The 15,286-nt window shown below is 41.9% G+C and overlaps 1 protein-coding gene across 1 annotated transcript in view; it reads left to right on the top strand.

Annotated features, from left to right (window-relative positions):
- Window positions 1-15,286, top strand: part of Zcwpw2 (zinc finger CW-type and PWWP domain containing 2) — a 90,401-nt gene that overhangs the window by 33,312 nt on the left and 41,803 nt on the right. The window contains exon 3 of the mRNA XM_032911075.1: window positions 2,807-2,966. Coding sequence (XP_032766966.1) covers window positions 2,807-2,966 — 160 coding nt within the window. The remainder of the gene's footprint in view (window positions 1-2,806; window positions 2,967-15,286) is intronic.

Below are 15,286 nucleotides of genomic sequence, written 5' to 3'. Positions count from 1 at the left end.
AGAGGCCATTTAGAGTGAGAACCAGTAGGGAATGTTTAGCAAGAGGCTGTGTGTGCCTTTACAGGTTCTTAGGTGTGTGGTGCCACAGTGTGGAAGAAAACTAATGATATCAACAGAGAACTACTCTCTTGAGACCTGTTTGTTTTATTATACAAAAATTAAATAGGCATTCCTAGAGTCTACATAAATTTCTCTTTAACCTTGAGTCAACTCGTTCGAGCAGCAGTACCAGTAAATGCTGACCGCTAGAGCTTCTGATCTGAGGAGCGGCCTGTAATGAAACTCCGCCCAGTCAGAGCTGTGCCGCTAAGTTCTGCTGCTAACCAGTACTTGCTGTGAGGCTAAGTACTCCGTGTCTGATGTAACCATGGTGTAGGCATTCTTTCAGAGTTGAGTATGGACTCTGTGGCTCTCTTGCCTGTGGGCCTGTTTGTGACCCATGTCCTTTGATCAAGAAGACCTCTTTTGAATTATGTCTTACCAAGTGTCTTCTTGAAAAACTAAACTGCACTAAAACAAAACAGCAGCAGCAGCAAAAACTTTCTTCTTGAAAGTTCTGTCTGTAAAACCCCGTTTTCTTGTTTAATAAAGAAGATGACAGTTTCCTACCTCATCAGATTGATGCGAGGTTAGTGGTGATGGCGGGTGTCCCAGAATCCTCTGGGAGCCGGTTAACTTGCCCAGGACTCTATTCTCTCCTTTGCCAGTTCTACCCCGGAGCCCAGGTCACAGTTCACAGTTCACAGTTGCCGAGCCTACTCTGCTTTGTTCTATTTTAGCATTAAATAAAAGTTTGAAATTACTTTAAAAATATTGAACAAATGCATTATTTGAAATGGTCGGTTTTCTTAGCGCTAAAGTTCTTTGTTTGAGACATGATCTCACTATGTAGCCAGGCTGACTTGGAACTGGATGTAGATCAGGCTAGCCTCACCCTCACAGAGACCGCCTGCCTCTACCTTGCGAATGCCTGTATGTCCCAGTCTAAGTCTGTTTCCACTTACACCACAGTCAGGATGTTTGAGATGACTGTGGCTGTGTGTCTTTTCGTTTTCCCCTTTCCTTATAGAATCCAATACATCAAATAAATGGAGTGGGTGTGACTTGGGACTTCTCTCTAATTTCTGGTTGGGTCTCCACATGGGATATTGTCATGGAGCTCAGCTTTGAGCTGTTGATGTGGAAAAGAAAAAGCAGAAGCTGGAGAGATGGCTTAGCAATTAGCAGTTATACATATCTATATTAAAAAGTGATAATTAAAAGAAAAATATAAATTAGAAAGTAGAAAAATAGAAAGCTACCTAATTGGGAATTGGAGGTCTATAGAGGTTTCTGCCACAATAAACACATCTTTTTTGTTTAAATTTTATTTTATGTGTGTGGATGTTTTTGTCTATGCACCACTTTGGTGCCTGGTGTCTGGAGGCCAGGAGAGGGCTCAGATCCTCTGGAACTGCAGTTACAGGTGGTCATGAGCTGCTATGTGGGTGCTGGGAGTTGAACCCATCACCCCTCCAGCCTCTAAACATATTCAAATATTTTAAATAAAAATTTACTTAGAGTTCTGAAATTTTTGTAGCAGATTCATGGCTTGTAAATGGAGTGATGAAGAGGAAGGAACAGTTTAGAAAGGTGGAACCAATGTCCTGCTTTTCTGTAGTTGGCAAAGTTATCACTGTTTGAGCTCTGTTTGAGCTTGTTTGTTCTGCCTACTGCCTATCAATCTATCCGCTGTCTGTTTGCCTACAACTATAGCTATGCATTCCTCATCTCTCTTACCATTTATTGTTAACTATCATTGCTTTATAGCTGTCGTTTGTTATCTAAACATCTATCACTTACCTATAAGCTGTCAAGTGTGTCTATCCAGCATATCATCTACCTCTCACCGACCACCTGCCATCCATGTGTCATGTCTGTTGTCTACAGTGCCTACCCACCCACCTCCCTACTACCTATTGTCTGTCTGTCTGCCTATCATTTACATACCTACCTACCTATGTATCTGTCATCTATCATCTATCTACCTATCTATCATCTATCTATCTATCTATCTATCTATCTATCTATCTATCTATCTATCTGCCTACCTACCTATCTACCTACTTCCTATCTGTCAGTTGGTCTGTCTATCATTTACATACCTACCTACCTATGTATCTGTCATCTATCATCTATCTACCTATCATTTACCTACTTATCTATCTACCTACCTACCTACCTACCTGTCTATCTACTTCCTATCTGTCAGTCTGTCAGTCTGTCTGTCTATCTATCTATCTATCTATCTATCTATCTATCTATCTATCTATCTATCTACCTGTCTATCTACCTGTCTATCTATCATCTACCTACTTCCTATCTATCTATCTATCTATCTATCTATCTATCTATCTATCTATCCACCCACCCACCCACCCATGCACACAGCGTTCTCTCACTTTGGCAGAAGCCATGTCAGTGGTTAGTATTCTGGTAATTAATCATTTTTCTTGGCTAGAGTTAACTCTGCAGAGAATCCAATGTATCTTTTACCCCTCTTTGCCTATGAGTGGTGTTTCTTATGGATTCTGGGTATCATTTCTTTTAGTTTTTTTCATCTTGTCTGTGACAATATCAAGACATTTTATTGTTACAAAGATACAATTTATCCCTTGCTTATTATCTTTGAAAAGTGTAAGTAGGAATGAATTTATGTTTGCAGAAATCACTAAAATTCAAAGAAATAAGTTCAATATTTGATTGTGATAGATGTATCAATAGCTTCATTTTTAAAATAATAAAATTTATTTTAATTCTTTTCAAGTTGGCCAGGAATCCTTTGTCCTGATCCTTTCAAAGGAAACTATGTAACCTATGACCGGGATGGAAATGTTGATAAGTATTACATAGAGTTTCTGGGCCACCCCCGCTCAACAGCATGGATAAGCGCAGCGTTCGTTGGACATTTTAGCCTCACGTTAAAGGTAGGTGCAGTACCACGAAGCTTCATGCCTTCTCAGGTTTCTTTTCGTCACTGTCAATTCTTATCTCAGGTTCAACACGTATTTACATCTGCATTTATAGACCAGTCATACATAGTGTGCTTTAAATCGAAACATGAGTATTTTAAGGAAATCGTGGGTATGAAATAGCTGTGGGGTTTAACAGCGTTTTTTTTTTTTCTGGTTCTTTTTTTCGGAGCTGGGGACCGAACCCAGGGCCTTGCGCTTCCTAAGCAAGTGCTCTACCACTGAGCTAAATCCCCTACCCCGGGGTTTAACAGCTTTTCTCTGCCAATGGCAATGCAGTGAAAATCAACTAAAGAACGCACCTTTGACAGGGTCTTAAGATTGTCATTTTTAAATTCTCCCGAGCCTCTAAGTGTCAGCATCAGTCACAGAAAATTAATTATGGAGCACAACAAGCTTTTCACGTTTCAAACAGGGGATTTCATTACACTGACTCCGCTAGTGTCTTTTCACTCTTAAACCTTAGCTCACGCATTCCAGCGAGTTAGTTATCAGATCTCAGGCCGGGGATGACAAGGCAGGCTGGACCTGGACACGGAGCAGCCATGGTGAGCAGAGGCTGTCTGTGCTGAAAGCCACCCTGGAGTCTTTTGTCTGCGCGCCGTGCTGTCATTAAAACCCGTGTCAGACACAGTCGGCACCGTGAAGACTGATGCCTTCCACTCAGCTTTGATATAATTTATTTTTTAATAGTGAGAAGATGTATTCAGGTGCAAATCTCAGTATGTGTATAGATAAAGCACGTAGCTCAGTCACATTGGGAATTTAAGATCGTTTTAAGTGGATTTGCTTTATTTTGGCACAGGTAGCTTTAAAACGTTTAGTTCAAATGCTGTTAGAAGGCAACCCTGGCAGACCACCTCTTCATGTTAGCCAACCCCACCACCTCAGGGTGAGCCCTGTTCTCCCCTTAGACCGCTGTGCTGGTGAGCCACAGAACCACAGACAGTGCAACTGCTTCTCTTCGTCCTCTCCTTCCTCCTAAGGAGCGGGAACCCAGCTGCTCATGAAGCTGGGGACATTAAGGTTATATTGACAAAAGTCAAAATGTATTCTGTTATCTGAATCTAGAATATCCTCCATGTTTGAATTTTATCAGGGTTGTCTTACCACTGTTCCCTGGGGAAAGGAAAAGGTCAGATAGAGAAGATGGCCAAGCTCAGGAGTCAGGAGATACACGTTTGTGTTTGGAACTTACTGAAGGCTTCGGCTCCGGTAGATGCACACAGGCCTGAGAGACTGTGGGTATTGTGCAGGGCTCTGCTGCCGCCGCCCTTCGCTCCTATTTCTAGCCTGTTCTCGTGCCTTTGCAGCCGAGAGAATGAGGACGCCTTCTCGGGGTCTCTACGCCACTAAATGAAGTTTCTCAGATTGAGCTACTGTATGCCAGACTGTCCTCCTGTGCCAGCCTCCCCCACTCTTGGTTATCTAGAGTTAGCTCACTAGGACAGGGAGCTGAGGGATGACAGGAGCTTGTTGCTTCAGTTGCTCAGAAAACAATGTAAGGAGATGGATTTAGGCATGGCTGACGGGCATATGAGGAGTTGGTTGAACATGATTAACTTCAGAGTAGGAATGGCTGACATTTTCCCATGTTTTGGAGACAGAGATGATAGTGACTCCAGCCTACAATTTTATTGCCCAGATTTCCTGGGAAATTAATGCTGTGTGGTCCTCTGCACCCTGGAGCTCCTGTATTGTACTACCTTATAAGGGACGCAAGACCATACAGGCTTTCCTAAATTTTTCAGGGCAAGGGAGGAAGAACCTAAGTCCTACAAGCATACGATCAGTTTTCTCTAACTCCAGGTGAAAAATTCCAGCAGTCGACCATCTATCTATGCTGACAGGAGCTTACCTCACAGCTTAGTTTAAAGGGTAATTAAATATTTTTAGAATTCCTGTAAACTATGGACTATACACGTTGTACTATCTATATACCATGAGACAGAAATACAGACTGTCTAGAATTAGTCTTATATGCATTTGTGTGAACATTAATTTTTCTAGTTTACAAAATGAAAAGTATTCTCCCTTTCATTCAGTCACAATTGTTTGGTTTTAAGTTTTTGGAATAGTTATTTTTACCTGACTTACTTGTTTATGGGTCTGCTGACCGAATTTCACTGTCTCTACACAAAGGTAGCAGGTTTTCCTTACCAATAATTATTACACTTAGCGATTGTTACACTGAGATATACTCGAAAAAGGGTCGAAGGCAATGCAGAGTTAGGTCAGGGCATAGGCTCTCCAGGGCACAGAGGACCAAAGCATCATTAGTTCTCTGGAAATCTCTGAAATCTGGGCAATAAAACTGTAACTTGGAGACACTATCATCTCTAGTGTAGACTTGGAATTTATTCTAGAATGTTCATACCTGCCCTTTATCACTATCTGTAAGGACACCTAATTTACTCTAGAGTGTAATTTACTCTAGAGTGTTCATACCTGCCCTTTATTACTATCTGTAAAGACACTTAATTTACTCTAGAGTGTAATTTACTCTAGAGTGTTCATGCCTACCCTTTATTACTATCTGTAAAGACACCTAATTTACTCTAGAGTGTAATTTACTCTAGAGTGTTCATGCCTGCCCTTTATCACTATCTGTAAGGACACCTAAACCAACTCCTCCCCTGGTAAAGAATACTCGCTTCTCTTAGGTGTTCAGGGAGAAGGGTCTGTGATAATGGACCAGGAGACATTCAGGATCTGATTTTACCTGGACACTAACTGAAGTGGCAGATCTGCCCAGTGTAACTAGTGTTGAGCCCATGCGTAGTAAAGGCCTGCAACTCTCAGGGAAGGCTTGGGCTATGTATAGTTCATTTCAGTCAACTTGAGGATTTAGTGCAGGAGCAGCTTCCAGACCCCCACCTATCCCTGTGTCAGGCAGTGGTCACAGTTCCTGGAGAAACTTACACAGTCCTCAAGATAAGCTGACCAAAAGGCCCCTGTCCCCCGTGCCCTGGGGATGTTTACTCCCAGGAGTCGAAGTGATTACCAGGTCACATACAAAGAAGGACGAGCAAGTGAGTTGCCTGCTTCCTTCCCTCTTGCAGGCTCCTTTCCCCTCAGCCAAAGTGGCTCCCAGTGTGGTAAGAGATTGAAACACTTTCTTCCTCATCTTTGATCACCTTTTTTTCTCTTTATGGGGGCCTGACATTAAAGATAAGAAGAGTAAGACTCTAGAGAGTGACTGCGTCTGCAAGGGGAAGTAGAGGACTGTGGGTAGTTCTTACAGAACTAAAGGAAGATAATTATGAAATGTCATAGGAGGCATGCATGGAAATATCAGTAAGGAGACAGAAACCCAGGAGTAAACACAGATTATCACTCTCTGTGTACGCATGTGTGTTTGTGCATGTGTACGTGACGCTGCTGTCTGAACCCGCATCCTCAAGCTTGATTTCAGAATGTTCTACCATTGAATTGTGCTTCCTGCCCACAAAAGGAAATCCAGAAACAGACACATTCAATAACTAAATAAAACATTTATTTTAGGGAGCTAGAAGCAGATTTCAGAAAGCAGTAAAACAACAAAACAACAAAACAAAACCAAAAAACCAGTAAGTAGGCATTTCAGAAGCACAAGAGAGATGGGACCAAAGAGCATCTAAAAAAAATAATGTCCCCAAGCTATGTAAATGGGATGGGAGACATGCATCTAGCTATGCAGAAAACTCAACTAGGATGAGCACAGTGGCTAGGAGGTGGCCATAGCTTCAATGGCAGGGAGAGGCTGGATGTAGCGGGTATCACAGGGTCAGTAAGAGAGTCAGCAGCTTCCCATCAGAAACTCTCTGGACCAACACAGTATGCGATGATATATTCAAATTACTGAAAGAAAAAACTGTCAATAAAGAAGCTAGGTCTGACAAAACCGTCCTTCAAAATTGACAGATGCAAAGGCATTCCCAGATAGTGAAGCCGAGAGAGCTCGTTGTCACGAAATCTGCTCTGCATGAAATATGGGAACCTGTGGGGTGAATTGAAGGACCCTAGACAAAACCGTGGAGCCTAGTGAAGACATAATACGACTCTCAATAAACACATGAGAAAATATAAAAGGCAGTATTGTAACAACATCTTGTAACTTCACTTTTATATGCTAGATGAATTGGGATTGATACTTTAAAATATTTTTGAGTCAGGTATCATTATAGATTTTTATTTACATTTTTATGTGCAGAAAAGACTAACTGAATTAAAATTAGTTCATACTGTAGACTGAAATAAAAACATAATTTTATACCCTCAAGAGCTGAAAGGATTGGCGTAGAACTATTGAAGAAGTGAAACTTTGTTTATTGTCAAAGATAGGCTGTTGTAAATTAACCTCAGGTTACAAACTCAGGTTTTAAAAGTATTTATTTTTATTTTATGTTTCTGAGTAATTTATCTGTGTGTATATAAGGGCACAGTATGGGTATTTCATGCCCATGGAGGCCAGAAGAGGGTCCTGGAAACCCTGGAACTGGAGTTAAGGATGCTGTGATGTGGGTACTGGGAACTGAATCCAGGTTCTCTAGAAAAGCGACAAATGCCCTTAATGCCTGAGATATCACTCCAGATCCCATGATTCAGGGTTTAAATCTAATTTTCCCGTTTATCACAAAGGAAACAACTACAAAGATAAATGCAGACTAGCCGGGGTAGATGTTCAGCAGTGTACGTCTGTATCCTGTGCACTATAGCTTCCTACTCGCTTGTTGCCAAGATTTGTTGCATCAGTGTTGATAGGGAGCATTTGCCAGAATTATTCATTATACCCAAATAGGATTACTCCAGAATGCAAAGATGTATCCACATATGAGAATCCATCAGGGCAGTATACAAAATTAGCAGGATGTAGGAAAAACATAATTTCAATCAATGCAGAAAAAGCATTTGGCAAGGTTCCACACCCTTCGTGATAAAAGCACTCACCAATGAAGGAGACTGCCTCCATATAGCAAAGTCACGTATGAAACCCTGTAGTGTAAGCATCATGCCCCCTGACCACAGACTGAAGACTGTCCCTGCAAGGTCAGGAACAAGATGCAGGTGTCCTTTCCGCCACTTCTAGTTAACCTACTCTTCCAGAGGAAAGAAATCACAAACATCAAAATTGCAAAGAAGCAAGGGAAATCATGTCTATTCACAGAGAGTATGAAATTCTTATGTATTCCCAAGATACACACACACACACACACGCACACGCACACATGCACACATGCACACATGCACACATGTTAGAATTAACACACATGAATTAAGCTGAGCACAGGACACACAGTCACCATCCGAATGTCTTTTGCATTGCTCTCACTAACTCTGAATAAGCTGAGGGGAGGTCGTTCTAACCGCATCAGAGGACAGTAGTCATTGCTGTGGTTCATGAGCACTTCCCAGTTCTCTGCCTTTCACTTGTACCCTTGAGAGTGTCATTTTAAAGACTTATTTAATACACATAATTTTAAATTATGCATATGTGTGTGCCTATGTGTGGGTATGTGCAATTGATTCCAGCACCCAAAAGGCCAGAAGAGGGCACAGGATTCCCTGGAGTTGAAGTTATAGGAAGTTGTGAGCCACTCTGTAAGGATTCTGGGAATAAAACTCAGGTATTTGCAAGAGTAGCAAATGCTTTTAATGTCTAAGTCATCTCTCCAGCCCTTGGAATTGTTTAAAATATTCTTTTTGTTACTTTTATTTGTGGTGTGTCTGTGTGAGTGTCCATAGAACCTAGAAGAGTACATTGGATCTCTTGGGTGTGAGAACAAAACTCACAGTTATTTCTTTCCTTGTGGTAGTGAGCTTCCTGAAATCTCTTTAGAACTTGGCTCAATGGCTCATCATTTTCTTCTGATTTCCCTGCCTGTAAACAGAACTTGTTAGTCCACAGTAGTGTATCAAGTAAGAATTCTGTAAATGAGTAGGAACTACCAAGAGATGATCGGAGCATTAAACATAGCTTGCTCTGTGACACATTCTCCCACAAGTGCTCTGAAGGCAAGGATCGGTACGTCCATTTTCTGTATGCAGTCTTCAGTAACCTCACAAGGGTAGGCACCCCCACTGCTTGATGCACTTGGGATGTAGAAATGAAGTTCAGACTACGTCTACAAGGTCAGCCAAGTGCTAAGTGACAGAGAGTTGTCTCAGTCAAAGCTCCCATTCTCCCTGTGTGCACGCTGCCAACTTACAAGCTTCCAAGCAGTGGTTGATTTTATTTATTGAATATTTGCCTCTAAAATGAGGACAGTGTGCACCTTTTAATTTCATTGTACATGTGGAATGATGGTTGTGTTTGGCCAACTCACCCTTCTCGACTTCCTACTCAGTGTCCTCCTCTGAGGAAGCCATGAAGAACAATCAGAATTCGTGACAGTTATAGTAGACTGTCAGTTAGTGTTAGCTAGTTCTCTAATGTCAAGTTAAATTGCATATAGTCTTCATAGAATCCATGTGAATGGGAGGAAGTTCTAAAAAGATAGAAGGAACAATGGGTGGAGAATATTCTTTATCAAAAATGGAAATAGAGGGGTTGGGGATTTAGCTCAGTGGTAGAGCACTTGCCTAGCAAGCGCAAGGCCCTGGGTTCGGACCCCAGCTCTGAAAAAAAAAAAAAAAAAAAAAAAAGGAAATAGAGCTAATGATCTTCGTTAAGGCCATAACCGCAGCATATTTCTACTGTGGTGTAGACAGTCGTGCTAGAATCTATTGAAACCAGGAGGGAAGCTAGAGCCTCTGCAGTCTGCTTCCTGTTGAATGATGGGGGTCACCGTCTGCAACCTCTCACTCTAGCACACTGGGGCTAGTTCGATGGACTTTGTACAGGGACAAGAACCACTGTCTCCCATGTTCTTTGTGACTGAGAGAAGCCAGTTTCTTTTTCTATATCTCTTCAGTTTAACGCTTATTTGTATGTGCTGAGTCAGCTGTGTGAACAAGGTCTCTCCTTGATCTCTTATGAATTTAGATAGCTGTACGCTTGTGCTGCATTAAATCCAAATCAAAACAACAGGAGCAACTTCATTAGGTTTCTAAAAAGGATGGAAACGTGTCCACCTTCACGATGTATAAGGCTCACTAAACTGTCCTCAGAGTTATAACCCTGTATGAGCAAAGTGGGGATGCCTTTTAGTGGGCCTGCCACGGAAGCCTTTAAATTAGGGAGAGTTGTGAACGAACTCATTGATACACCCTTCCAGGAGCGAGTGGTGAATTCCCACACTCATAATCCTAAGTGTACACTTGGATATATTAATGTCACTTTCATTTTCTTTTTAAAAATTCCCTTCTGTGTTTTATTTTTTGAAGTATAGTCTAGCAAAGGACTGGAATCTATTTATGAGTTCAGCAAAATCTGTAATCCTTAAACCCTAAATAATCCTCATTAGATAAATTGAATGGCCGCTTCTGTGTTTAGAGCAGAGAACTGTCTGGGCACCACATGTGAGCTGTCCTCTTCACCACCTCCACTGCTCTTTTCAGTCATTGCACACAGTCTGAGCATTTGTCTGCAATAGCTATAGCTAGTGTTTGCCCACAAATGCATTGTTCATAGACAGTCAAGCAGGCGCAGGTTAGAACATAGAGGCCATGCATGTTAGTGTTCTCATAGGCTTAGACCTCGATACCCATTAGTCCTGCTACTTTAGATACCGTGGGCCAGTCCTGACCCTTTAGAGGCTCAGAACAAATGAGCACACACTTGTGTTCAGGACTCACTTAAGCCTTTCCATGTTGGTCAGCTCTACCCAACACTCCTGCCCTGTGTCTCCAGCCGCAGGAGAGACCTGCAGGTTAGGCAGACACTGGTCTTAAGCATTACCTACTGGGAGTGGATGGACAGATGGCTCAGCAATTAAGAGCACGTGGTGCTCTTCCAAAGGACCCAGGAAGATTTTTAGCCCCCACATGGTGGCTCATAACCATTCATAACTCTAGTTCCAGGGGACCCAATACTCTCTTCTGACCCCCTTGGACAGTAGGCAAACATTTGGTGCACATAGATACATGCAGGCAAAACACTCATACAAACATACATTTTAAAAAATCTAGAATTTATACCTCCTGGCCTATGATTGGTTGATTTTTCCTGCTTCGTTTGTTAATGTATTACGATGGCTTTACTATCAGTTTGCATAGCAATGGTTTATGATTGCTTTCTTGCTATGGAACTTAATTCATATGTTGGGTAGATTCTGTGTATGCAGACCTGCTGACTCCCCTAAACTGTGGGAATATTCTTTGAATCTGGCATCATGTAGAATTAAAAATTTTAATTCTTTGGAACTTAATTCAATTTTGTAAAATAAAAATATTACAACTTGAAATCTGAGTATATGACATACTTAAAACTGTACATATCAATGTTGATTTGTTTTAAAATTCCCTTTAAAATTATGTTAACATGTACATAACATAAAATTTATCAAATTGGCTGTATTTAATGCACAGCCCAGTGGTTGAGTTTTAAACTACTGATTAATAGTCCTAGAAACATTTTTCCCTAGGAGTGTTACTAAGTGTCCTTTCTGATTTGGAAAGAATTACACAACACTTAAGATGTATCTTATAATTTTCAACACCACTTATCTGTCACAGTGCGTGCTAGGAGCTCTTCAGAACTCTTTAAGGCAACAGAGCTGCACCAGCACTGGGAGTCAGAGCCAGGCTGCCTGCACGCTCATTCCAGCTCCGCTTTAATAGCTACACAGGCACGGCAAGTTGTAAACTCGGCCTCCTTATCTCTGAAGTGTAATAACGCACCCCTCACACGCTTATGAGGGACTCATTAAATGAGTCATTTGTGAAGTGTTTAGGATGGTGCTTGGCAAAACTGCATAAGCTTTAGATAGGCTAGTAAATTAAAAAATAGTAATAGGCTCTTTAAATAATAGAACTCTTTTATAAATGAAATATTCTCTCCATCAACTTCTCCCTGATGTGAACAGAGTTCTTGTCTCATTTTCTGGGCCTGCAGAGGCTAAATGTCTCGTCTGTGGTTCCAACTCACTGTTAAGATGGCTGAGGCTCCAATCCCATGCCTTACCTGAAGTCCCTCAGCAGTGGGAGGCCTCAGCCCAGGCATGTGACCATAAACTCCAAATTTTCAGTCTGTGTCGGCCTGCTTGTAATTTGCACTGAGTTATCTTCATAAGCATGTGGAGTCCATAATGAACTGTTCTCTGCCAACTGGGAACCCCCAAAAGGCCTTCTTCTGTTTTAATGTAGTCAGCTTGATTTAGAGCCTTACCTTAGCCTTTCAGGTAGTCAGAGTTACAAGTGGCTTCTTCCCTTTAGCACACTGCTTCCTCACCAGGAAGGCGCTGCTGCTCCTCACTGAGTTTAAACCTGGAATTCGCTTAATTTCCATGTGATATTAGCAATACGTTGCTGTTAGTGATACAGATGCTGCAGTTCTGACAGACACCACAGTTTGTCTTCTTTCTTCACAGTTGCTTTCCAAACTTTCTTTACAGCACATTCCACTGTAAAGCTCCTAACACTGGCTTTCATAGTCTTGAACCTGCTCCCCAGGGAGCCGTCCACAAATCTGTGCTTTTCACCAGTTGGCCATCCCCTTCTTGGTGACCCTGAAAACCTATTTTATAGCATTGTAAGGATGCTTTCCTCTGTGTAATGGAGTCAAACAGACAGGGTTGTGAATGTGTGTTGTTTACTGTACTTACTTTGTGGAGCAGTGGATGGTTTATGAGGCTTTGGTCATGCAACGTAAGGGAACTGAAACAGAAGACTCTCTTGCTCTTCTGAACACTGCTGTCCTTCCTTAGGTGGCATCTGATTCTCCCTGGCTGGGGCCTGTCCCTCGGCCTCTCATGAACTCTACTTTCAAGTCTCTTACACCGCGCCAGTCACGCCCTGGTGAAACCTGTCTCCTGGAGCGCCTCACTCGGGCGATCGGCCAGCCTGCAGTGTCAGGCGGGTTCCTTAAGAACAGTCATAGCCTATAGCAGTTGTTATTTTCACGTTCCACGGAAATCTGAAGGCATAAAAACACTGAAATACATGTGGAAGTCTATATTAATGAGAAGCATATCTAGGACTGAGTGGTTTCTCTGACCTCTTAGGCCATTTTCTCTGGGACTGCTTACTCTCTTACTCCTGCATCCCTACTCCTAATGCTGCAGGGAGCACCCAGCAAGGAGCGGAAGTAGTTCTCCTGGTGGACTCATTTTTGGTATTTCAAGACACATAATAAGAATACACTGTCGATATTTTATTCTCAAATTTTCCTATCTTGTTTCCATATTTCTTCTGGTGCTCTCATTATCTCTCAGTCTCATAAAAAACACAGTAAATGAGGCTGGGCGTTTTCCTGAACTGACTCGTGCTTACCAGTGATATGGAATGTGAAAAACATAAATTAGTTTGATTTTTAAATCCCACTTAGTTAGAATTAGTAAGACTTCTGTTTGTGTCTAGACCACGAAACAAGGGAGCTAGATTTTACAAGCAGCAGTTGTTTGAAGTATTAACCTACTTAAGTCAGCATCCTAAGTAGTGAAGCCTTGGTTATACGGAATGCCTGTAAAAGATGGCAGGTTACAGGGGGCTCACTCAGAAGCTGAGCAGCCCACAGTGTGCTTTCCATGCCCACAAGGTGAGGTGTTGTGCTGTTTTCTCTTCGCATCAGAGGAACAAGAACACTCCTGTTGTCCCCTCTGTGGGAGAAACCCGTTAAGGAAGACAGGGCACCCTTGGGATTAACGTTCTACTGAAATGCTTTATGTGTGAGCAATCTGTCAGAAGAAAAGGGTGGGAATTCGGTAAAATGGAACAGTGCCTCAGGACAGCATGTGGCTGGCTTAGTGAGTCATCTACAGTTTGAGGATGTGAGTGGCAGGACTGCCACTGATTCCTGCCTGCCAAGCTAGGCAGCATCTTAGATTTATTTGTTTATTTATTTTATGTCTGTGAGTACACTGTAGCTGTCTCCAGACACACCAGGAGAGGATATCAGATCCCATTATAGATGGTTGTGAGCCACCATGTGGGTGCTGGGAATTGAACTCAGGACCTCTGGAAGAGCAGTCAGTGCTCTAACCACTGAGCCATCTCTGCAGCCCCCTGCAGCATCTTAATACTAGTGAGAATGTTCTCAAGTATTTATTGGAGATGCCTTCCAAAAGTAAAGTGTGTTTCTTTACATTACAATATCTATGGCTGATAACTGTGTGTTTCTAAAACTGTAATACATAAGAAATAATATAAAGTCATGTACAGGGCTAGGTGAGTTAATGCACCATAGTCTCGGCAGCTGTGGAGGCAAAGACAGGAAGATAGGCTTTCAAACTGAGCCTAGACTACACAGTACATCTGAGGCTAGCCCAGGCAATTCGATGAGACCTTGTCTCCTAACAAAGGTGTTAGGAGACAGCTCAATTGTAGAGCACTTGCCTAGCGTTCATAAGGCCTGGGGGTTAATCCCAGCACTTCAGTGAATGAATGAATGAATGAGTGAGTGAACACAGTTATGGTCAATATTTTAAGTTGTTTTGGTGAATTTAGGATGATAAATAAAACATCCTCTAATACGCTCTCAGTTTTCCAGATTTTTGATCAGTGGAGTACTTGTTGCTCTTGCAGAGGACCTAGGTTCAACTTTCAGGATCCATAGAATGACTTACAACCAACTACACATATCTCCAGTTCCAGGAGCTCCAACACCCTATTCTGATCTCTGGGGGTATGGGAAACACACAGCACACAGACATACATGCAGACAAAACACGCATGCACATTTTAAAGTCTTTAAAATAAATGCCACCAAGGTCATAGACCCTGAGATAAACCAGTGCTTCATAAAAGACTTTATAGATCTGCAGTACATATGAAAATGAGATTCCAGATTATCTAGAAGTAACATTATCATTGTGCCAGATGGTCATTCTGTTAGATTGTTTCCCTTTACTTTTATAGAGGACGAAATGTAACTAGATCTCGTTGGTGCTGTTTGGTTTTGCCTTTCACCTTCAGAGTCTGAGCTGGGTTTACCAATGCCACATGTAACAAAATCTGTCTTTACAAGACTCAGTATTTACTGAGCTCTCATACTTAAGACTCCTAAACGTGGGATTGAATAAAACATGAATTTGGTTCCCCTATGAGACTTAAATTAGCAGCCATGACACACAGAAGACAAATAGAGGATACCGGCTACTCGTTTGTAAGTGCAATAGAGAAGAATCTGGGGCAGCCATAAAGAGGATTGCAAGCATGGTAGGGGACCAAGGAGGGGAAGGATGTAGCAGTGTCCAAGT

This window comes from Rattus rattus, chromosome 8, assembly GCF_011064425.1.
Source record: "Rattus rattus isolate New Zealand chromosome 8, Rrattus_CSIRO_v1, whole genome shotgun sequence".
In the NCBI taxonomy this organism is placed as follows: domain Eukaryota; kingdom Metazoa; phylum Chordata; class Mammalia; order Rodentia; family Muridae; genus Rattus; species Rattus rattus.
Note: the sequence above shows the minus strand (reverse complement) of the source record. Positions and strands in the feature narration are given on the sequence as shown.